The sequence below is a fragment of the Misgurnus anguillicaudatus genome, chromosome 12 (genome assembly GCF_027580225.2).
Source record: "Misgurnus anguillicaudatus chromosome 12, ASM2758022v2, whole genome shotgun sequence".
NCBI classification, from domain to species: domain Eukaryota; kingdom Metazoa; phylum Chordata; class Actinopteri; order Cypriniformes; family Cobitidae; genus Misgurnus; species Misgurnus anguillicaudatus.
This window is the reverse complement of record NC_073348.2, coordinates 7,794,624-7,818,655: the sequence shown is the minus strand read 5'-3', so window position 1 is coordinate 7,818,655 and position 24,032 is coordinate 7,794,624. Positions and strand designations below refer to the sequence as shown.

Sequence of the window (24,032 nt, the reverse complement as noted above, 5' to 3'; positions counted from 1 at the left end):
GTCCACAGACCCGTTATTTGTCCATTTGCCCACTATTCGTGTGTAAGTCGTCACGTGACCCGCCCGACCCGCCCCGGTGGCCACGGACCCGTTATTTGTCCATTTACCCATTGTTTGTACGAAAGTTCTCCCGTGACCACTACGACCCTTCGCCGGACCCCCTGATGGCCACGGACCCGTTATTCGTACGTTTGCCAACGTTTTTTTTCCCTAAACCTCCGAATACCGAACGGACGTCGCGGCCTCGTCCCTCGTCCGTCAACGTGTACCGTAGTGCCGAGCTCGTGTCTAAAATGCCTTCCCCGTCCGTTTTAGCTCAATTTGGACCCTATTGTTACTAAACCCCCCACCCCCCCACCAGGGTCACCGGCCGAGCGCGTGGCAGTCGTCCGTTTCGAGATTGGACGCGTCTCGGCTTCGCGGGGACGGGCGTACGCGAACCTGTTACGAAAAACGCATTGATTTAATGGGCAAGTGTACGCTCCGTCACGCGGCCCCCGAAGGTCGCACCGTCCCGAAACGCGCGTGGTACCGTCGTGCGGACAGCCCGCCGCGTGTTCCAACGGACCGCCGACCCGCAGGGAGCAGACTTCCGGAACCTACCCTAAGCGGGTTCGCGAGAGAGCCGCGAGCGCGCCGTACGCCGTCGGGACACCAAGAGGATCCTGAAGAGTGATTTTAAAAGCATTCGGACAACTACGTCTTGAAACGGAGCCAGACGCTCGCCTCGCGGATATGTCGTTCAGGGGGCCTCGGATAGCCGCCGTGAGCGATTTCGGGCCCGCGGCTCGTTCCCGAGGAAATCCAACTTCCCCATTAATCCAATACGTGAGGATAACGGGTTCGTGTACGGCGCTTCGAAAGTCGCGAAAGCCTCGCCGCCTTGGCGTTGGCGTGTTCTTAGGCCCACGAGGAGACGCCCCTCGAGGCGTGCGGTTTCGACACCGTTCGGGGCCGCGGGGGCGCGCGTACGCAGACCCTTTACGGAAAAACGCATTGGTTTAATGTAAAAGTGTACGCGCCGTCGCGCGGTCCCGATACGCCCGACGTCACATCCCACCGGCGTCCCGGCCGGGGATACGGTAGGACGCGGCCGAGAACCCTTCACGAGCCGAGTTACGACCCCTAACCCTAGATTTTCGCGCCGGAGCCGCGCGCACGCGACGGGCCGCCGGCGCGCGGGTTTCGGATATGTCGAAGGGGCGCTCGCCTGCTGTCGGCTCTTCGATTTAGGCGAGCTCAGGGCTTACGGCGGAGGCGCGGGCTAACAGACAGTTTCCCGCTATTCGTAGCGGGTTCGCGTACGGGGTCGAAACTTTGCACGCCGGTTCAAGGAGGTCACCCTAGACGGACCCCCGAAGCACAGGCCGCTGCGACGTTCCTGAAAAAAAAGATGCCAAAAAAGCAACGAAAAAGTGAAGCCTGAGGCCTATGCGAATTATAATGGGAGAATTTCATGGTTTTGGACGCCGGCCGACGTTTTTTTTTCGCGCCACGACACCGAGCTTCGGACATGCCGTAGAGGGGCACTCTGCGAGCCAGGGCCCCGAATTTGGGGCACCTAGGCCCTTCCGCGGCCCTTCGGCGACGCTCGGAAATTCGTCGTTTTTTCGTGTTTTTAGTATGGGACGCAAAATTTTGTCACCAGGGACCAAGTTTTCTAGGCGTTTCGGACGACGCAGATTCACCTGGTAAACTTTCTGTGAGAAGGTTTTTTGAGTTTGGCGTTTTTTGTGTAAAATTGGGTGAAAAAGCCATGTTTGTGGCTCTATTTCTCGGCCGAGGGAGGTCGTAGAGACTTGAACGAGGGTTCGTTGGAAAGGTCTGGAATTGTTCTTTCCTACGAACTCAAGACGGAGGCCGTGACCCCTTCCAGGGCGGAGCCACTGGCAATCAAAAACAGAAAATGTGTGAAAAAGGCTAAAGTTTAGGGATCTTTTTCTCAGCCCTGGGAGGTCGTAGAGACTGAAGACGGGGTTCGTCGGAAAGCCCCTGACGAGACCTTTCCAACGAACCCAAGGTCGAGGGCGTGGCCCGCTCGAGGGCGGAGCTAAGGGCATTTGAAAATAAAAGCACGTTTTTTTATATCTCCGGAAGGGGAGGTCCTAGAGACACGAGGGTGGTGGCGTTTTGAAGGGGCCGTAGGGAGCTTTCAAACGCCACTAACCGCAAGTCTCTACGACTTTCCTAGGCCGAGATAGTGGTTTTCATTTTTGAAAACTGGCAAGAAAGTCCTGTATTTGGAGCTCGATTTCTCTGCCGGTGAATATAGTAGAGACTTGTATGTGGGTTCGTTGGAAAGGCCAGGAAGAGGCGGCGTGGCACTCTCGGGGGCGGAGCTACGGGTGTTTAAATATTGGTAAAAAACGTCTTGGACTTGGGTTTTTTCTTGGGTTTGAAACAAACTGTTTACTACGGCATCTTTAACTGTTTGGCCTCAATTGTTTTTGCCTTGTGAGATGCCCAAAGTTTGGGTCTCTTTTTCTCGGCCCGGGAAGGGCTCGAACGAGGGTTCGTCGGAAAGCCCTGGACTAGGCCTTTCCAACGAACCCGAGGTCGAGGGCGTGGCCCTTTCGGGGGCGGAGCTAGGGGCATTTGAAACTAAAAGCACGTTTTTTATATCTCCGGAAGGGGAGGTCCCAGAGACACGAGGGTGGAGTCGTTTTGAAGGCGGCGGAGAGGGCTTTTCAACGACACCACCCGCGAGCCTCTACGACATTCCTACGTCGAGATATTGTCGTTCCTTTTTTGAAAATTAATGAAAAAGGCTTGTATTCGGAGCTCGTTTTCTCGACCCTGGAAGGCTCGCCGCGTGGCCTTTGTCGACTGCAAGAAGGCAAAGGTCATTCGGGACCTGGCCGTCCTGCGAGCCAGCAACCCGGTGGTGCCTATGGTGTCTGCCTTTGACCTGGAGGACGAAGGGGCGGCCGCCCCCGAGAGAGAGGAAGAACGGGACGAGGACGAGCACGACTGCACGGAGAGGTGCAAGAGGCAGAAGACAAGGCTGAAGGGTCTGGTCAGCGACCTGAACAAACAGGTCGACGCCTTGTCTTCTGCCTTGCAGGAGGTGACCCGGAGGTGCAAGCGCCTCATCCGCCGGCCCAGTGCCCATCAGACACAGCAGGTGAAGGACGTCACAACGAAGCTCCTGAAGGCACTGGAGGATCCGGCGGAGGAAGACGCCGCGACTCCGGCCGTCACCTCGCCGCCGCGCTCGCCCGAGTCCGGGCCGTCGACCTCGCGGGCCACGGAGGCGGAACACCTCGGAGAGAGAAGCCCCGCTCACTTCCCGGACCACGTGGCGGTTCTGAGTGAGTTCAGAGGTCTCGCCTTTAGCCGGCATGCTCCTGTCGATCGTCTGTCACGCTAACTTTTGTCTCTTTTTTTCTGTTTCTCTCCAGACGAGCTCCTGGAGTCATACAGGCGGCACCAGGAGGGACCGGCTCCGTCACGGAAGTTGAAGGAGAACGTGAGCGGGAAGGTGTTCCGGATCCGATCCTTCGTGGCCCACATGGCTGAGGGCCAGGGAAGGCTCCAAACGTTGGCGTTCTTAGACGACCCAGAAAGGATTCGAAGGTACGTCGCGCTCCCTCTCTCTGCCGTCGGTACGACGTGAGCGTGTCGCCATTAACCAGTTCTTTGTGTGTGTTCGCAGGTGGGTCGGCAACCTGGGGAGGTCCAAGATCACGGCCACGACGGTAAATCACTACTTAAAGAACGTGGCCCAGTTCTTGGACTTCCTGGCCGAGACCCCTCCGAAAACCTGCCGGCTGTCTAAGAACGCCATGACGAGGGTCCGACGGGAGGTCAGGATGCTGCTCCGGTCGATGAAGCGACCAGTGACGATGCACCAGATGGAGGTGAAGGAGGTCAAAGAGGGCCAACTCATCTCCAAACAGGTGCTTCGTCGCTGCAACGCGGAGGCCAAAAAGGCAATCCCGCGGATCCTCGGTAGGTCGACGTCGGCAAACCTTTCTCTTGCTTTTAGACCGTTTGATTTTACTCACCCTTTTGTTTGTCTTTTGTATCCGCAGACAAGCTGGAGAAGGACCTCTGCCAGAAGACGCAGTTCGTCTTCTAGGGGCACTTGACGGCCTTCTTCGCCTCCATATACGGGCACAGGTGTGGTGTCTTCCAGAACCTGACGATCGCGGAGGTGGAGAAGGCCGTCAAGTCGTCCAGCACCGGGTCGTACCTGATTAATGTGAGCGTTTCCCCAGCGCGAGCATATTTTCGCGAGCGGTCTCGCTCTTTTCTCACACTTTTCTTTGTGTTTCCGCAGGTCAAGTTCCACAAGACTAATCAGGCCTTCGGCCCGGCCCAGCTGTCGGCGACGGAGGAGGAGTACGGGTGGATGCGGAGGTTCCTGGCCCTCAGGAACCGCCTGGTCGGCGGCAAGACGGCAACGTTTTTTTTTTTCACATCGACACCCAACCCCTGCAAAAATCTTAACAATTATTTTCAGGGGGCCTGGGTGTCGATGGGGCTTCCCGGGAAGCCCAACTTTACGGACCTCCGGACCTCCATCGCGACCCACGTAAGCGTCCGACCCGTCCGTCCTACGTAGATTTCTAAATGTTTGCTGCGTACTGACGTGCACTTTTCTTCTCTCTTTCTCAGGCCAAGAACAGCCACAGCGCGGACAACCGGCGGAAGGTGGCACAGTTCATGTGCCACGACACCTCCACGGCCGACAAATTTTACGCCATGAACCTTAGTTCTAAGCAGGCCGTGGAGCACCGTCGGTTGTTCGAGCAGGCGCTGTTGGGCGAGGATGGGTCGCCGGAGAAGGCGGCCGGCTCGGAGGCGGGGACCAAACGAAAGGCCAAGACGCAGCGCGGCCGGAGCGGGAAGCGCGCCGGGGCGAAGGAGGCCTCGCCGTCCGGGTCGACGTCGAGCAGCAGCTCCGAGGAAGAGGAGAAGGTCCCTTTCCAGGAGTCTGGGGTGTCCACCCTCGACTCTCCATCGGTGAGTCGTCCGCTGTAGATCTAGTTCGAGTCGACAGCGCGTTTGGGCTCGTGTCGATGCTAATCTGTTTTACTGTCTTCTCTTTCAGAGCTTGGAAACCTACCCCACCCACCTGGAAAGCCCGGACCGATCGCCATCGTCCTCCTCTTCCTCGATCGTGCCTCCGTCGACCCGGGGCTCTCCGGAAGCGGGCTCTCCGGAGCTGTCCGTCCCCGGGCGCACGACCGCCCGGGACTCCGCCGACTCCGAGCCGGACGTACCCCCGCCAGCCGTCCTCGACCAGGACGTCACCCTGCCCGCCGTCCCCGACCAGGACGTCCCGGAGCCCGCTGCCGCGGAGCCGGACGTCCCCCTGCCCGCCGCAGCCACGCCGGAGCGGTCCATGAGAGGTGGCAGGATCACCAGGAGGAAAGCCATGGTGATCCTGTCGCCTCTGAAAACCATCACCAGTCCGAGGAGGGTTAATAGACAGTATCGGCTCTCGGGCCTCGCCCGCGCCAGTCGGGCGCGAGCAAAGGTCCGGCGGGCTCTTGAGAGTCAAAAAAAGTAGCCCGTGTTCAGAAGGGACTGTGTTTTTGCTTTTATCATGTGTTCAAGTGTTTTTGTTCTATTAATATTGTGTGTTCTATGAGTGTTTTCGTGTGTTCTTTTGTTCAAATAAATGTTTTAAATTAAAAAATGCCTGACTTGTCTTCATTTCTGGTTTTGACATGAATAAATTCCAGGTATATGAAAAAACATTCAACTAAAATAGCTTTAATTTTATAAATAAATTTATTATTCATAAATACAATCAGTAGCAACAAATCCAAGTGAATAAACAAAGAAAAACTTATAATTAAACGATCAATGACAATTATTAATTTAAAACACTTGAAAAAAAATAAATAAAACTTAAAACTTGATCTAGAGTGAAAGGTAATAAGCTTTTGGCCAAAAGAAAATTAACAAGGTGAAAAAATTCGATAGAATAAAGTGAAAACAGAGCCAATACAGAAAACCGGAAGTGAACGGAGCTAATAATTAATAAACTAAAAACGTAACATTAATAACGATCGAAATGCAATTAACATCCCAACGTAAAAAGAAATGAGATAAAATTAATTAAAACGAAATTAAACAATCATTTCAACTTTGACAAAAACGTAAGCCCAAAACCGGAAGTAACCGGCGAGAGCAAAATAACGAAAAACAAAGCATTATTCTTCATCGAAAGGGCAATGACAGCGTAACGTTAACATATACGACATGAAATAAGCCCATGGCGAACTTAAACGGTCAGTGTAAGTGGCATAAAGAAGTAAACAAAAACCCGGAAGTAAACGGCGATCGAAGATTAATTAATTTCAACATAAAGACGTCTTGATTAAACGTGACATTGACCTCGAATGATGTCAATTACCTTTAATAGTTTTAAAAAATCAAGTACAAATAAAACAATGCTTATGAAACGCAAACGAATCCCATTGGATACTGTACTCTCAACGGGAACCCCCAGTGACGTAATCTACCTATACGCCACGGCTAATTAAAACATCGCATGCATACTGATTGCAAAGTTGACGAGGTAAGTTTAATTGCTTGAAACCTTCGTGAACAAAATGAATGTGGTTGATTAATTTGTTAATTGCATATGTACAAAGTTGTAAACACGAGCACCTGTAATGCAAAGGTCGTGATTTATTAAATATATTCATCTTTATTGATGTGACGTAAAGGGTGATGTCACGGTTCAGCGTCTGTGACGCACGTTTTAATATCAGGGCATTCAAATGGTGTCAATTAACCTCTGACCTTTGCTATTTTCGTTCAGATAATGCAATATCTCAGTGCCGGTTGCATTATGCATACGCTTATGCATACTAATGTCACGTAACATCAAAGTTTACGGCTTGTGGCTTCCGTTTAAATGGTTTAACTGCAACAAATAGGCCTTGCAACGTGACTCTGGCCTCTGACCTGTGCTTTTCTCATCTAGACGCTGTCATATCTCGGTGCCGGTCGCATTGTGCGTACGCTTAGCTTTGCATTAAAAGGCTTATCTATTGCATTCAAACAACGCGACTTTGCTCTCGTTTCACAGCCCGCATCGTTGCTATTAACGTCCTCTTTTGTGTCATTTCAGACCATGGCGAAGGTTCATTGCCCCCTGTGTAAAAAAGTTATTGCAAACATGAGGCAACACCTGCGCCTCACGCACGGTGTTGCCAACCTCCGGGAGAGGCAGCTGTGGGTCCTGTTTTCCCGGAGGAAGGTCACAAAGCCTTTCCATCCGTGCCCATTGTGCGGCCGGACTTTAAAGCACATCCGGCCGCACTTTGCGAACTCCCACCGGGAACTGTCGGTGAGTCTACCGTTAAACTTTCCTCGTTGAAATGTCGATAGCCGGTAAATCTCTACGATCCAGGTTTTAAACACATTTCGTCTCCTAGGCCAAGGAGCTTCGGCGAGCTGTCCGACAGTTCCAGTGGGAGGTGACCATGGAGAGGCTTCGTGACCTGCAGGCCAGCCGCCCCGATGTCCCGCTCGTGACGCTCCGGGAACCCTCTGGTAGGTGTCAATCAGAGACTCCTGTTTGGACTTTACTTGCTGTCTCTGGAAAGACAATGGAGCAAAGCTAATCGTGTGTGTGTGTGTGTTTTTTGTCATGTTTTAGAAGCCCCTGAGGATGAAGGAATTCCTTCAGCTCCCACACCCTCCATCACGCCCGCAGTCTCCTTCACGCCTGCACCCTCTGTCTCCTCACCACACCCCATCATCTATTCACCCCCCATGAGCCCACACTCCAGTGCAGTCGTGGAGGAGATTGCGGTGGAGCTGAAGGAATTCCTCATAGGCATGGGTGAGTCTGATGTCACCGCTTTGCTCTCAGCTCATCTCTGTCATTGTTCTCAAAACACAAATTTTACGTTTGTTTTCCCTCGTTGTGTCATTTCAGACATTCCTGGCATGGTGTCAGAGGGCGTTCCGGGGAGCGGCCTTTCCTCGCCTGACCTCGGCATGGCCATCAGTGATTTTCTGAGTAGGCCTCGAGACAACGTCCTGTGTGGCCCTTTGTCGTTCCTTCTGATACAGAAATTTAATGTTTGTTTAATTACAGTGACCCTGGATGGCGATGCTGAGGCCAGAGCGGGGATCGAACAGGTCTCCGGTAGGTTTTCCATTTCGAATCACTACTTTCCTAGCAAGTCATCGGTCCAGAGACTTAAACGAAAGCTAACATTTTGCTTATCTTGTTTCGTTTTTCGTGCAAAGAGTGGGACGCCCCGGCATTCGTGCCAGAAACCATAGGGTTTGTCCAGCTACTGGAGCTGGACTCCTTGGATGACGAGATGGTCCTAGGTATGTTTCAAATCGACGCTGTGCCTTTAATTGTGTTACTGATAAAGGAAATCATTTCAGAACCTAACAAGTTTAATCTTTCTTTTGTTTCAGGGCCAGGGTCCCCCACACTGGAGGCAATTTAAATCAGTTCTATTTAATCATGTTGTTGTTGTTGTTGTTGTTGTTGTTGTGTTTTAATAAAGTTTTAAATGTGTTTTAATAAAGTTTTAAATGAGTTTTAATCACGTGTTTGGTTGTTTCTTCATATTTTTAATTGCATGGTAAATAACATGCAATATAACTGCATAATGGATGCATTTTTGATACAGGTGACATTGTGTCACATTCTTAATTGCATGGTAAATAACATGCAATGTCACCGTTTAACAACACAGGTGGGGAGGATGTCTCGCCGACATTCCTGGGCCGAGATGTTTTTTTTTCTTTTTCTTAAACTGTTTAATACGGCCTCTTTAACTGTTTGGCCTCAATTGTTTTCGCCTTATGAGGGGCCCAAAGTTTGGGTCTCTTTTTCTCGGCCTGACAAGGTCGGAGACACTCGACCGAGGGTTCGTTGGAAAGCCCTGGACTAGACCTTTCCAACGAACCCGAGGTCGAGGGCGTGGCACCCTCGGGGGCGGAGCTAGGGACATTTAAACGTGAGGATAAAGTCGTTATATCTCCTGAACGCAAGGTCCTAGAGACTCGTTGCTGGTGGCGTTGGAAAGGGGACGGAGAGACCTTTCGAACGGCGCCCGATTCGAGTGTGGCCGACGTTCGGGGGCGGAGCTAGGGGGATTTGAATGTGAGAACAAATGTGTTATATCTCCCGAACGCAAGGTCCTAGAGACTCGTGGCTGGTGGCGTTGAAAAGGGGACGGAGAGACCTTTCCAACGACACCAACCCCGTGTCTCTACGACGTTCCTAGGCCGAGAAGGCAAAAATGTACACAAACCCATTATTCGTCCAATGGCAAGCTTTTTACATGCACATGTCAGTCCTCTATCTCGGCACAGGAACGAGCTAGACTGCCGGGACCGACGCTCCCGTCTTACGGTGGACCCCCTCTACGCGCGGCTCGAATTTGGTAACGATCGGGCGAGGTCGAAAATTTGGTCCAAAAAACACGACAGGGGTCTGTCGTGTTTGACGAATTTTCGACCTCGCCCGATCTCCACCAAATTCAAGCCGCGCGTTGAGGGGGTCGAGACGTGCGCGGGAACACGCGTCTCTGGGCGGTGACATGTCGTGGGGCTGAGATAACGCCCGTACACTTGCCCATTAATCCCATTCAAAAAAAAAACGTGGGCTAATGGACATGTCGCAACTGCGCGAAAGTGACTTGGTCGCGTTCCGGGCATCGACCGTGATGCGGTAATGCGGTCTAAACCGCTGAGGCTCTAAAGGTAAAAATGTACACGAACCCATTATTTGTCCAATGGCAAACGTTTTGCATGCTCGTGTCAGTCCTCTATCTCGGCACAGGAACGAGCTAGGCTGCCGGGACCAACGCTCCTGTCTTAATCTGGACCCCCTCTACGCGTGGCTCGAATTTGGTAACGATCGGGCGAGGTCGAAAATTTGGTCCAAAAAACACGACAGGGGTCTGTCGTGTTTGACGAATTTTCGACCTCGCCCGATCTCCACCAAATTCAAGCCGCGCGTTGAGGGGGTCGAGACATGCGCGGGAACACGCGTCTCTGGGCGGTGACATGTCGTGGGGCTGAGATAACGCCCGTACACTTGCCCATTAATCCCATTCAAAAAAAAAACGCGGGCTAATGGACATGTCGCAACTGCGCGAAAGTGACTTGGTCGCGTTCCGGGCATCGACCGTGATGCGGTAATGCGGTCTAAACCGCTGAGGCTCTAAAGGTAAAAATGTACACGAACCCATTATTTGTCCAATGGCAAACGTTTTGCATGCCCGTGTCAGTCCTCTATCTCGGCACAGGAACGAGCTAGGCTGCCGGGACCAACGCACCCGTGCATGGCTCGACCCCCTCTACGCGCGGTTTGAGTTTGGTGAAGATCGGGCGAGGTCAAAAATTTGGTCTCTCCTGTGTACACCAATAATAAGCAATTGGACAATCCATGGTTAAGCGGACATGGGGATGGTGCGTGGGGACCTCCCGTACAAATAATGGGTAAATGGACAAATAACGGGTCCGTGTACCTCGGGGGGGGGGGGGTTGGGGATGACTTCCATGTAACTAATGGGCAAATGGACAAATAATGTGTCCGTGGACGTGGGGGGGGTGGGGGGTGTCGTCTGGGGGGTGGGGGAGTGATTCTCACAAATAATGGGCAAATGGACAAATAACGGGTCCGTGGACGTGGGGGGGTGGGGGGTGTCGTCTGGGGGGTGGGGGGAGCGATCCGCACAAATAATGGGCAAATGGACAAATAACGGGTCCGTGGACATAGGGGGGGTGGGGGGGGTCGTCTGGGGGGGTGGGGGGAGCGATCCGCACAAATAACTGGCAAATGGACAAATAACGGGTCCGTGGACATGGGGGGGTGGGGGGGGTCGTCTGGGGGGGTGGGGTGAGTGATCCGCACAAATAATGGGCAAATGGACAAATAACGGGTCCGTGGACATGGGGGGGTGGGGGGGTCGTCTGGGGGGCTGGGGGGAGCGATCCGCACAAATAATGGGCAAATGGACAAATAACGGGTCCGTGGACTTTGGGGGGGGGGTCAGTGGGTGTGGCCGGACCTATGACGAGCATAATTGGCAATTGGACAAATAGAGGGTCCATGGACGGGGGGTGCAGTCGCCCCCCTGTGTCGAAGTGTTATATCACACCAAAAAGCCAATAACTTCGACCCCCCTTTGCTCGGCTCGTGGGGGGGGGGCAGGGGGGCAACGTTCCGCACTCCCACGTGATTCGAAAGCACACGACCCTCCGATTCGGAGCCTCAGCGAAAGGGTCTAGATGCTTAAGAGCACAAGACAGCTTTGAAGAGGTTTTTGATGCCTCAAATGTCGCAACATCTCCTTTTCGGCACCTGGCGTCAATATGTTGCCCGGTGGCTAGGGACGTACCGAATCATGCGATTTGGGGCCTGCCGAACCTTCCCGGAAAAAGGCAGAGTTCAATTTATGGCCAGTCTTTTCCGTAGTGGCTACGCTTATTATATTGCATAACATGCGTAAGAGACCCCTGACATAACACCGTGCATGATTTCGCGACATCAGATCGCTCTGCCATTTTCCGGGCCGACGACTGGGAACCCATTATATTATATTGAATAAATTGCTGATGATCTGGGAATGTTGAAATGAATTTTTACACCACATAGGCCATGAAAATGATATTTTTTACTACGTAGGCCACAAACCATGTTTAGCTGCCTATTGTCCCATTAGATAGAGCATTTGATCTTAAGTTGCCATTTTCCCTCAAATTTGACCATCTCCCCATTCGGTCAACTTCACAACTCTCAATCTCCATCTTACCAACTCCTTTTATGATGGGCATCGACCTGTGTCCTCTGTGCCACAGGAACTATGCACAGCTCAGCCAGCACCTGCGGGTAACCCACAAGCTACTCCTGGCCCTGGAATCGGGAAGGGTGAACGTGCGGGTTGGTGTTTGGCCCATTCCGGGATGCTACCGGGAATCGAATAGGCTCAACTGGCACTTAAGAGCCACACAGAGTTGTCGGCAACAGTGCGGAGGAACGCGATGGTGGCCTGCAAACGCAAGAAAATCTTGCAGAACCTGCCCAAACTGAGGGCCTCCAACCCAGAGGTCCAAATGGCCTCCTCGCTGGATTTGGATAAGCCTGATTCTGAAGGGAAGAAGGAGGTTCCAGCTGAGGAGGAGGTCTGTGAGAACCAGGGCTGCAGGACAAAGGTGTTTCGACTGGCTGAGGAGAATGCAGACTTGAGAAATCAGGTGGAAACTCTGGCAAGCACACTGAGGGAGGTGTCCCGGCACTACAGATCCCTGAAGCGGCAAAGGGGAAAGAAGCCCTCTGAGCAGGTAAAGAGGGTGACAAAGCAGCTCCTGCAATTGTTCCAGAGGGAGTACACGGACAGGATGAAGAAGCTTGCCTCCCACTCCACCAACGGAGGGCACCTTATCACAGCCGACCTCATCGGCTGTGCTCAGTTGTGGCTACTCGATCCGTACAGCAACCCGATCGGTCCGCGCATGTGCGAAATGACGTCACTTCCTGTTATCGCCGACGTTTTACGACAGTTTGCTCGCATGGGATCAGTTTGGTTTTTACGGTGGAGAGAGACGAATAGCGACATTAATTCCTTTCAATTTTATGTACGACTTCAAAAATTTCTTTTAAAGAGAGAAATTCCTGACTGTCCTTCAGAGTTGCGGAAGGTGAAACGTGCGTCTGGAAATGTTGCCATCAAAGGTAAGGAATAATAATTTAAAAGTAAATTACCGATAGATTTTATAATGAATAAAGTAGACTAACTCAAGTGTACAGCATGGGTCATGTGTTTAATTAATAAAATTATTTTGAAAATAATAAGCCAATTGTTCAGTTCCAATATTTGGGTAATCCTGCTGAAAAAACAACAACAGGAGCTTTCGAGATTCTAATGGTTTCCATTAAAATACTGTTAGGAACCATTAGCCTTTACAAATAAAACAAGTATAACATTCATTTTTTGTGGTGTGTTTTGGGCATTATTTCTGTATGATTTAATTGGGGTTATATTGGTTCCCATCTGCCAGAAAACATCTCACCCAACGATTCCATTACATACCAGTATACCCACAGAGACCCTAATAGTTTCCATTACAACCAATAAAATTTCCATTATAACCATTATATTTATAATTATAATTTAATGATTTCAATCAGTTTATAAAATCTGAAGAATTTATGTGATGTTTTATTGTTTTTCTAGCAGAGTATTAATAAATAATTGACCTTAATGTAGTTTATTTTTTAGTCAGATATCAGTTACTAATATGATTTTTTAAAATCTTTTCTTTATTCTTTTATAGGCTTCAAGTTCCTATAGGACATTTGTTCTCAGGCTACAGAACTGGTCATTTTATCAGACATTACATCTATTTATTTTGTGTTCTCTTTTCAATGCCAGAAACATTGCAGACTTCATTGACCCAGGCTCCTGGACAGAGAAACCAGGAAAAGACCTTGAGGTTGGTTTTGAATAATAAAGTTGTATAAAGCTTTTTTTAAGTATATAGTAGGTGTCTCCGACTATGCTCCTGGAAAGCTACCCTCCTGCAGACTTCAGTTCCAACCCAGCTCCAACACACCTGTCTGTAATTATCAAACAACACTGAACACCTTTATAAGCTGCTTCAGTAGTGCTTCTTTGGGGTTGGAGCTAAAATCTCCTGGACCGTAGCTCACCAGGAGCAGGGTTGGAGACCCCTGGTATATATTTATGCATGTTTAAACAGTTTAAAACCAACTGTGAATGCACTTTTCTTTTTCCAGTGTTTTCCTCAACAGTGCAGTGGGAATTCTTGTGGTGTCTACATGCTGATGGTAAGAATGTTTAATTCATCAAAGCTGTTAGACAGTAAAATCAAAGTCTTACAGTATTGTTTGTATTTCACAGTATGCTCTCAGCATCTGCACATCATGTCCTTTAACATTTACAGAGGTAAGGTGGATTTTCACATAATTATGCTTTCAAACTATGCTATGTGCGCATTTTTATTTTTGTGCGTTTTAGGAGGAGGTGCCATTGATTTCGCCAGTGGTGGTGTATTCAGCTAATGGAAAAGTTTTGCCTAGAAGGGTATGATAGGTTTTCTAATAATAATAATAATTTCAGTGTCTTGGCTGTATTAAGTCACTGTGGTTAAAGTTAACACTCTGGGGTCGGCTGCGGCGCGGGCGCCGCCAACTCTTTATTTTTCAATCACTCCGTAAAGAGACTTAGATAACTCTGCTGATTTTGGACATACAGATATGATTTATACATCATTTAAAACGTTAAAGTGTCTAGTTTTTTTTCTGTCCACTCCCAATAAAAACAGAATGTTGTGCTTTTCGCAAAATTAAGAAAATAAACATGATGCGCGTTTTGTTCTCTTTCCCTCAGTGAAGCCATTTCAGAAACGCGTCAGAAAATTAACTGTAACTTCACGAATACATGTCATATAAACAAAAGATAAATGTCTACATAATGCTTGGAATGTCAGCTTTTAAATTATGTAAGTGAGATCGAAAACATATATTGTCATTCGGTGTAAACTGTATGAGAAGTAGGAGAGGGACCGTCTTTCTAATGTTACCTGATTATCTGTAATGAGAAGAGATCGCCACGCCCCCGCGCCATTGAAGTGAATGAGCAGAGACATCCATATGCATAACTTGTGCCTCCTGCAGTCAATGGATACGCAATCCAGTCCACAACCCAGTCTCTCCATTCCCTGTTGTTTCATCCGATTGCACCAAAACATGACATCTAAATCCTTATTTACTTGCGTATGTGTGTCAGTATCTCCAAACGCGAGTGTTTTCATTGTTCTTCCGTCAAACATTTCACGCGAGGGGAACACACGTAAACAAACACACGAGTCAGGAAACTCGACGCGGTTTTTGGTATTCTTATAAAATACGCGATTGAAAACAGTACAATCCTTATTTACTTGCGTATGTGTGTCACTATCTCCAGACGCGAGTGTTTTCTTTGTCTTCCGTCAAACAGTTCACGCGATGGGAAACGCATGCACAAACACGCGAGTCAGGAAATCGACGCGGTTTTTGGTATTCTTATAAAATACGCGACTGCAAACAGTACAATCCTTATTTAGTTGCGTCTAAGCATATATCTTCGCACAGCACGTTTATTAAACACAGGATCACTCGCATGTGCACACATAAGTTAATAGGCTTGTTCGACTTAATGCGGCGCCACAAGAACCGGCAGCCGAATGACGTCAGAGTTTCGCGAGAGCGATTTAAAAGCAAACTCTTCCATATAATTTCGAGGATCACTCTCGCGGTAGTTTGACGTCACCCGGCTGTCGATCTTTGCAGCGCCGCATGAAGTCGAACAAGCCGACTGCTTTCATGAGCAACGCGTGAGGTAATGGCGGCGGCTGTAAACAAACATTGAGCAAGTTTATCGTGCAAGTTTATCATCCTTGTCCCTTGTTGTGTTTCTACTATAATGATATAATGATTACAAAAACACAACTAAGAGTCCAAACAACGATAGGCAGTTGTTCTTTTGAGCTTTTTGCCACACACAAACCCTGTGTTCACTTTGATTAGGCTACTATGGTTTTTAAAAGGTAACTTATAGCCTACATGTGAAATTAATGTAATTATATATATATATATATATATATATATATATATATTTATATTGTGTGTGTATTTAAATTTAAATTGAAAAGTAAACCATCATGGTTTTACTACAGAGAAAGTTACATTCCTGTTGAACATCCCCACAAGGCTCATGTGGCTCATTATGCAACCCTTTTGTCTCTCAGCTGTCAATCACTGATTATTCAGGAGCATTCCCGCCTCCACGCATACAGCCTTTCCCAAGCAAAAGTGTCTTAGAAATTGTAAATCAATATCTTGCTTTATGTGAACGAGTAGGCCGAATGATTTTCACATCATTTTGAAGAAAAAACTCTAGACTACTAGATCCTGTTTTGAAAAGTCTTGGGAAAACATGTTTAGAATTAGTTTTGTGGACTTATATCAGTGACTTAAAATTTTTGCTTTTTCAAAAACCACGCATAAACATTTTTCTCTCAAAAATACAAACATGTACATACATGTTGATTATATGATATTGTAGCCCAGTTTGTGCTGAACGCAGTGTTATGAGACGTTTGCCATTAATATGTTTTTAAGCAACTGAAAAAAGCACAAATGTCAGTGCATGTCAAAACTTCCCCAGGGCCCTAAAAACCCCTTAGACCCCAGAGGGTTAAACTAGAAAGCTATTACATTAATAGATGGCATCTATGTTTGCATATATTTCAAAGGCATGGACAGAGGTTTGCATACTGGACTAAAGAATCATCCCAACTCCTTCAGGGAACACTTGAGCTGTCTTTAGAGTTTCGAAATCCACCACCACCAAACTGTTGCCCAGCAGAAGAGTTGTGGTTGAACAGGACATTAAAAAGGTAAAGACTTTAGTGGTCATATCCAACAGTTAAATGTGTGCCACTATTGTGCCATTATAATTTTGTATATTTGATTTACAACTTGTGTCTTCACCAGGTGCAGCAGCCAACCATTCTGAGAGACCTGTATACAGCGTGGAACTAAATATATAGTCACAGAGACTTATTCCGTGGGGAGGTGACAGAGCCTGCTTTTCTGCAAATGACCATTGATGACCAACAAAATGCCATCAAAAGGGTCATGTGTGATGAATTCCCTGAGGCAAAGGATGACTTTATGTTTATTTTTCAATGTCAAGAGGACATGGAGAAATTTTTGTCCTACTGCATTGATGAAAAGGCTTGAAGGTCAATGCAATGTTCCTGGAGGGAGGGAGGGAGGGAGTGATTGATTGAGGGAGGGAGTAAGCATATTCATTAATGAATAAATCAGTTGAATAAATCAGTTTTGTCCTGTGTTTTTGTAATCTATTTTTCTTAAATACAAACACTTGTAAAAATATGCTGCAATGAGAAGAACAGTTTCAGAACATATATTTAGAAAATGAAATATTAAATGTAAACAAACACACACATCTGTATGTGATGTCTAACATATGTAAACTATATAGTTTAATTTTACAACATTTTCTCATACGTTTTATTTTATGTTGCACATGTGATTGCGTAGGACAAAAATACCACAAAAACAAGTCAGAGTAAGTAAACTTGCACACAAAACAGACATTACACGAGCAATATTATCAATTGTTGAAAGGCAGACATAGTTGTAAATAGTAAGACTTGAAAATAAAGCGCTATGACAAGGGTAAGAAAAGCGTTAATATCCGAAACTGCCGTAAATCGTATCGCAGTCATTTCGCACATGCGCGGACCGATCGGGTTGCTGTACGGATCGAGTAGCCACAACCGTATCAAGAACTTTTTGCCCTTCATGGCCAATGGAAGGTCAAAGCTCCACACTCTGACCTTCCTGAACGACATGTACAGGATCTGGGGGTGAGTATCACGTGACGGGTCTCCTGTGCGTTTTCTTTTCTGACTGTCTGTCTGTCTGTCTGCCTGCAGGTGGGTGCACAGCCTGAGAAAGAAAGTCATTGTTGACACAACGATAAACCACTATATCAAAAATGTGGCACAATTCATCGACTATGTGATTGACACCCCTTCTGTGACCTGTCGGCTTTCGAAAAAGGCGCTGATGGGAGTCCGTCGGGAGGTCCGGTCTCTGATACGAGGGCTGAAGCGGCAGGTCACAGTCCACCAAATGGCAGTGAAGAGGTCAAAGGAGGGGCGGCTAATTTCCAAGCACACTCTGATCCGGTGCAGGGAATTAGCCAAGGCTACGATCCCGAGGATTTTTGGTAAGTAACCTCGACGAACCGCCTTGTGCTTTTGAACATCACCTGAGCATTGCTTTTCTTGTGTGTTTCAGTGTTGTATAAAGTACTAGAAAGCAGTACTTGAGTAAAAGTACAAGTATTGTACTAGAAAAAGACTTAGGTAGAAGTGAAAGTTGTCTTTTAAAATATTAATTTAGTAAAAGTCTTAAAGTATCTGATATATACTGTACTTAAGTATCAAACGTAATTTTCTGATATTTAATGTACTTAAGTATTTGAAGTAAAAGTAAAAAGTTTTTTTTTAAAGCAAGCGGTTAGAACTCTGATTGTGAACTTTATTGTGACTTTCTTATAGTAAAGCATATTCAGGGTTCCCATTATCTTCTTAATCTCAATCATCAAATAAAAATCTGTCTTTTCCAGCACTTTTCAGGCACAATTCTCTTAAGTTCAAAGAGCAAACAGCATATTTTTAGAGCTGACATCAAATAAAAAAGCAGAAATTTCACTTTTGTATGAACTTCAGGTAAAAATGAAAAATACATTATAACTTATTTCGGTAACACTTTATTATAATGTTCATTAATTAACATTAGTTAACTACATTAGTTAACATGAACTAATGATGAACTGCACTTGTGCAGCATTTATTAATCTTTATTAATGTTAATTTCAACAATTACTAATACTTTATTAAAATTTGGTTAACGTTAGTTAATGCACCGTGAACTAACATGAACAAACAATGAACAGCTTTATTTCTATTAACTTACATTAACAAAGATGAATAAATACTGTAACAAATGTATTGTTCATGGTTTGTTCATGTTAGTTAATACATTAACTAATGTTAAATCATGAACATTATAATAAAGTGTTACCCTTATTTCTTTCAAAACATGAGCATATTTTTGAAAAAAGTGGAGTATCCCTTTAAGTTAGCTGCTCTACTAAGAAAAACTGCCAACTCGTTGTGTGGCAATGAAAGCACTGTGACTTTGATCAACAATGCAAGTGTACATTCACAATGTATAACATTAGCACAACATTATCCTATAACCACTGAGTTTTGAGTTAATTAACATAAAAGGAAATCTCAAGTTTGACAAAACGTATGATGCTTTTGAAGACGTGAATATAGTCCTTAACACTTTCTTTCTAACCTGCCACTGATTAACATGTTTTTAACAAATATTTCTCAATCTAACATTAGCCTACCTGAGGGAATATTCGGCCGGCAGTTATGCTATAATGTTACCATAAACAGTTAAGCGTGTTTCAGTTGAGAGTTCTCTGTGAATTAAATAAAATCAGCGGTGCAACGTTAACGTTGATGTTTATTAAACATGTGCGCCTGGCCATCACATTAGACAGATAATTATCTAATACGGCTTATGATAACTAATGTTGAATCACATTGATATTGTGGCTTTACTTAATAACTATTATTTTAACGTACCTTGATGTGATTCTTCAGGTTGGACGGGGAGTTTTTAAATGACAAAATGTAAGTGATTTTCGCTAGGCATAAGAGGCACTTTATTCGGTAATCGGGAATCTTTAATTCCAATGTACAAAAACATTTCTTACAAATACGGCCACGGATGTATAACGTTAGCTTTCTCACCCTGTTCATCGTCGGGGTGGTCGATTACGATAACGGGAGGTCCTCCAGTATGTGCTTTCATTGCAGTTACAGTTGTGCTTCCTCATCCTTTGCCAACACTACGCTAAAATAGAGTGTGCGTGAAATAGAGTGTGCGGAGCGTGCGTAAATCAATCTTGAAGCACTGATTCGCTAAAACCTCCTTTATTGAGGTCGCACACATTTCTTCTGATTTTATTTTGTAGTAACGAGTAACGAATATGCTTAGTGAAAATATATCGGAGAAAAAGTATACATTTTATCTAGAAAATGTAGTGGAGTAAAAGTGAAAGTTGACATAAATTTAAATAGCGAAGTAAAGTACAGATACGTGAAATTTCTTCTTAAGTACAGTAACGAAGTATTTTTACTTCGTTACATTACAACACTGGTGTGTTTCCACAGACCAGCTGGAGAGAGACTACTCTCAGAAGACCCAGTTTCTTCTGTACGGTTATCTAACCGCCTATCTTGTGTCAATTTATGGACACAGATGCGGCGTGTACCAAAATTTGACAATCAAAGAAGTGGAGGAAGCCGTTCATTCTGGGGAGGTGTTCCTGATTAACGTGAGTGCTCTGTCCTATAGTATCTCTCACTCACTCACTCACTCTCTCTTTCTCTCTTTATCCGTGTCCTAGAGACTGCTTTATCACATTCTGATTTCTCTGCATCTCCTTCAGGTGAACAGGCACAAGACCAACCAGGCCTTTGGACCAGCACAGTTGGCGCTGGTTAAAGAGGAGTACGGGTGGTTTCAGAGGCTACTGAACATCAAAGAGAAACTGGTGGGCAGGACTGAGGCTTTTTTTCCCCTACACTTCCACTAAGAACCCATGCAAAAACCTCAATAATTATTTCCAGATGGCGTGGAAGGAGATGGGTCTGATGGGAACCCCCACTTTCACCGACCTAAGGAGCGCCATTGCCACACAGGTAAGTGGGACGGGCTAGGGAGCTTAATTGGGTCCGATCAGTTTGATGTGTTTCACATCCGTCTTTTATTTTTTTACAGGCAAAGAACTCCCACGGAGTGGACGCGCGGCTGAATGAGGTTTTTTATGAGGTTAATCTAACTGCTCTCAGGCAATGGATCACCGCCACCTTTTTGAGGTGGCATTGGAGGGACCGGACACCTCTCCAGACAAGGTGGTCGATAAAAAGAGAAAGGCGGTGGACAAAGCGCATTGTTCTTCAAAGCGCAAACGCAGCTCTCCCTGCCACTCCTCGAGTCCTGGGAGCACCAGTACGGAAGAGGAGGAGCCTCTTTACCAGGAGTCTGGCGTGTCGTCCCAAGACGAGGATGAGGGGAGTTTCGATCATGTCATGTTCCTATGGCGTTTTATCTCTCTGGCATCTCAAAACATTCTAACTTTTGATTTTTTTTACTTATTCAAAGGACTTGGATGAACCCCAGCCCACACCCAGGAGAATGCTGCCAAAGAACAAGAGGACCATCCTCACACCACTCAAGTTCCATCCCCGGGCCATCCTGACCTCCCCGGTCAACAGCAGCGGCAGCAGCCGCCGTTCGCCCCACACCGAATTGACCAGCGTAAAGGGTCTGTCTTACAGAAGAATCCATAAGAAAAACGTACACACCGCTAGGCATCGCCAAAGCCACGAAGGCTAAGGCAAGCGTCCAAAAGGCCCTAAAGACTCGAGCTAAAAAAAATGCCAAGTAGCGGTTGTTCACCGGCAAATTATTAATTGTTGTACGTTTTCATTGTTGTGTTTTGAAATTTGTTCAGACATGTAAATAGTTAATTGTTCCTGATTTTGCCTAAATGTTTGATGTTTTCATGTTGTTTTTAAATTGTTCAGATGTTCAATTGTTCTATGATGTTTTGTGTTCTGTTTTTTTATTTGATTCACTTGTAAATAGTTTAATTTGAATCCACTTTATGTTTAAATTGCTGTTTGGTTACTTTTTGTTTTAATAAATGATGGCCCGTTCATTTGAACATTCCTCTCATGTGTGATTCATATCTTTAGATAATTAACTTGAAAAACTTAAAAGTTTAAGTTTAAGTTAAAAACTTCAACTCATCTTTAACTTAATAATTAAATTCCAATGTCAATTCATATTTATTAACATGGTAAATTGTAGAACAATAAATACTATGCCAAAGATAAAGCATTATTAACACTGTGACCTTTAATCTCTATGATCTTAAGTGATGAAAGCATTATTAATCTGTGTCATATGTGCTTAATGTGCAGACAGGGCCTATAAACACACTTTGACCTTTAAACTCTATGATCTAAATGGATAAAAGCATTACTAATGCGTGTTGTATGTGCACAATGTGCATGCAGGGACTGTGACCACACTGTGACCTTTAATAATGCTTTAATCCCTTTAGATCATAGAGGTTAAAGTGTTTCATATATCCACAATGTGGATGCAGGGCCTGTGAGCACAGTGTGACCTTTAACCTCCATGAGCTAAAGTGATAAAAGCATTATTAATGTGTGTCATGTGTGCATAATGTGCATACAAAGCCTGTGTACACAATCTTTGTCATATGTGCATTATGATACTTTATGATTAGACATTAGAAAAGTACATTACATATATAAACCCATGTAAAATGCATGGTTTTCTAACGCCCTAGAGTCCGGAAAGAGTTAAAAGTTGCTCTGAGCAAGATGTTTGTAAATATACTGCCTCTGGCAGACATAACAGATTTATGTTAAAGCACATGTCATTTGAAGTGCTGCAATCATGCCACATGTAAGTCTCTTTTAAATCTCTATCAAATGTAATGTTTTGCACTAATTATAGTCTTTTTACATCATGTAATGTGCATGTACATGTGCCATCCACAATTAACTATGTGCTTGTGTCTTTTACATGTGCCATCCACATTTAACACTCTCAGATGTAATGCATGTGTGTTTGCACTCTCACTTTTGTATTTTACAGCATCAGTGGCAGGCCTGCATCCATGTGAACTGACTTTGACCTTTGCATTGTACCTATGTGCTTGTGTCTTTTGCATGTGCCATCCACATTTAACCCTCTCAGATTTATTTATTTATTTATTTAAATTAAGATCCCCATTAGCTACTCCATAAAGAAGCAGCTATTCTTCCTGGGGTCTTACAATATAACCAACATATTAACATCAATGCTTTACAACAATGAAGACAAATACAGAAGTGATCACAACATTATCTAAACTCCATACACACACACACACACACACACACACACACATTCTGGTTTCCATGTTTTGTGGGGACATTCCATAGACGTAATGCATTTTATACCATACAAACTGTAAATTTTATTCCCCTAACCTGCCCCATTCCCTAACCCCAACCATCACAGAAAACGTTCTGTTACTTCACATTTTCAAGAAACATCATTCTGTTTGATTTATAAGCTTGTTTCCTCATGGGGACATCAAAATGTCCCCACAATGTCACAAAAACACTGGTATTCCTATCTTTGTGGGGACAATTGGTCCCCACAACGTGACAATTACCAGGTACACACACACCCACACACCCACACACACACACACACACACATACCCGTTTATCGGGCTAGAGGGACATTTTTTTTAATTTTTCATAAATCAGACTGGGCACAGGGCTGTGGGGACACCGGGATCCAGTGGTGCTAGAGCTACAAAAAACATATCAAAAATCATGAAAAAAATCAGCGAACCTATACACAACTTAAAATTAAAAGATTTTCTTTGCACAAATGAGATATAAAAAAAGTATATTTTTCAGACTTTCTGGTGGTTTGTAAAGACTTTTCTGTAACAATGTCTATAAGGACAGTGTGGTGTACAAGGTCAGTGATGATCATACACACACACACAGAGTATAACCTGCTTTGAAAGGACACAGGGTCTGTAAGGCCGGTTCACCATACACACACACAGAGTATAACCTGCTTTGAAAGGACACATAGTCTGTAAGGCCGGTTCACCATACACACACACACAGAGAGAATAACCTGCTTTGAAAGGACACAGGGTCTGTAAGGCCAGTTCACCATACACACACACACACAGAGTATAACCTGCTTTGAAAGGACACAGGGTATGTAAGGCCGGTTCACCATACACACACACGGAGTATAACCTGCTTTGAAAGGACACATAGTCTGTAAGGCCGGTTCACCATACACACACACACACACAGAGAATAACCTGCTTTGAAAGGACACATGGATAATAAGACCAAAGTGAGGCGCACCATTATAATAACATGGAATCGGGACATACTTTTCAGATAAGCATATCCATTAAGCATGGGCAAGAGCAGGGAGAGCAGCAATACTCCCTCCAAGGGGTAACAGAACAGGACCAACATAATGTATTGCAGATATTGTCCCTTAAACAGGCAATGTGCACCACGGGATATGCTCTTTTCAGTGTCTTGTTTGGGGCATAAAAAAGACTTTTCAATCAAATCCTTGTATCACTTATCAAACCTTGGTCTGTCTTGAATATGTGGGTAACATTATTTGCTTCAAGTTTTTTTTATTGATTGGTCAGCCTGACCTAAATCCAACATGGCCACCGGTGGTGCAGGACAGTCAGATTTTGTGGTAAGTAAATGAATATTAATCTTACTTTTCTTCTTTAAAAAATATTAAAACTGCTAATATTAATTGT

At 45.7% G+C, this 24,032-nt stretch overlaps 3 protein-coding genes across 4 annotated transcripts; all 3 read left to right on the top strand.

Moving 5' to 3' along the window:
* Positions 1-351: 351 nt before the first annotated feature.
* LOC141368985 (uncharacterized) lies at positions 352-4,756 on the top strand. The gene is made up of 6 exons (XM_073873859.1): positions 352-3,311; positions 3,402-3,576; positions 3,656-3,951; positions 4,035-4,204; positions 4,283-4,537; positions 4,621-4,756. The coding sequence occupies exons 1-4, from the start codon at positions 2,759-2,761 to the stop codon at positions 4,079-4,081; spliced, it is 1,071 nt and encodes a 356-aa protein (XP_073729960.1). The 5' UTR covers positions 352-2,758; the 3' UTR covers positions 4,082-4,204; positions 4,283-4,537; positions 4,621-4,756.
* Positions 4,757-11,168: 6,412 nt separating this feature from the next.
* LOC141368984 (uncharacterized) lies at positions 11,169-13,412 on the top strand. The gene is made up of 2 exons (XM_073873858.1): positions 11,169-12,676; positions 13,279-13,412. Exons 1-2 carry the CDS (start codon positions 11,986-11,988, stop codon positions 13,293-13,295), a joined length of 708 nt encoding a protein of 235 aa, XP_073729959.1. The 5' UTR covers positions 11,169-11,985; the 3' UTR covers positions 13,296-13,412.
* Positions 13,413-13,864: 452 nt separating this feature from the next.
* On the top strand, positions 13,865-21,356 carry LOC141368983 (uncharacterized). Of its 2 annotated transcripts, XM_073873855.1 has the most exons (8): positions 13,865-13,910; positions 13,983-14,048; positions 16,261-16,404; positions 16,502-17,768; positions 19,798-19,961; positions 20,076-20,180; positions 20,257-20,328; positions 20,408-21,356. In XM_073873855.1, exons 4-8 carry the CDS (start codon positions 17,606-17,608, stop codon positions 20,762-20,764), a joined length of 861 nt encoding a protein of 286 aa, XP_073729956.1. In that variant the 5' UTR covers positions 13,865-13,910; positions 13,983-14,048; positions 16,261-16,404; positions 16,502-17,605; the 3' UTR covers positions 20,765-21,356. The 2 variants fall into 2 exon arrangements, with proteins under 2 accessions (XP_073729956.1, XP_073729957.1); XM_073873856.1 differs by having other exon boundaries at positions 13,878-14,048.
* Positions 21,357-24,032: the final 2,676 nt, after the last annotated feature.

Coding starts and splice junctions, on each gene's coding strand:
- LOC141368985 (XM_073873859.1), top strand. CDS start 2,759: ATGAAAAAGGCTTGTATTCGGAGCTCGTTTTCTCGACCCTGGAAGGCT. Junction 3,312..3,401: donor GGACCACGTGGCGGTTCTGA/GTGAGTTCAGAG, acceptor GTTTCTCTCCAG/ACGAGCTCCTGGAGTCATAC. Junction 3,577..3,655: donor GACCCAGAAAGGATTCGAAG/GTACGTCGCGCT, acceptor GTGTGTTCGCAG/GTGGGTCGGCAACCTGGGGA.
- LOC141368984 (XM_073873858.1), top strand. CDS start 11,986: ATGGTGGCCTGCAAACGCAAGAAAATCTTGCAGAACCTGCCCAAACTG.
- LOC141368983 (XM_073873855.1), top strand. CDS start 17,606: ATGGGAGTCCGTCGGGAGGTCCGGTCTCTGATACGAGGGCTGAAGCGG. Junction 19,962..20,075: donor GGGAGGTGTTCCTGATTAAC/GTGAGTGCTCTG, acceptor CATCTCCTTCAG/GTGAACAGGCACAAGACCAA. Junction 20,329..20,407: donor GGAGCGCCATTGCCACACAG/GTAAGTGGGACG, acceptor ATTTTTTTACAG/GCAAAGAACTCCCACGGAGT.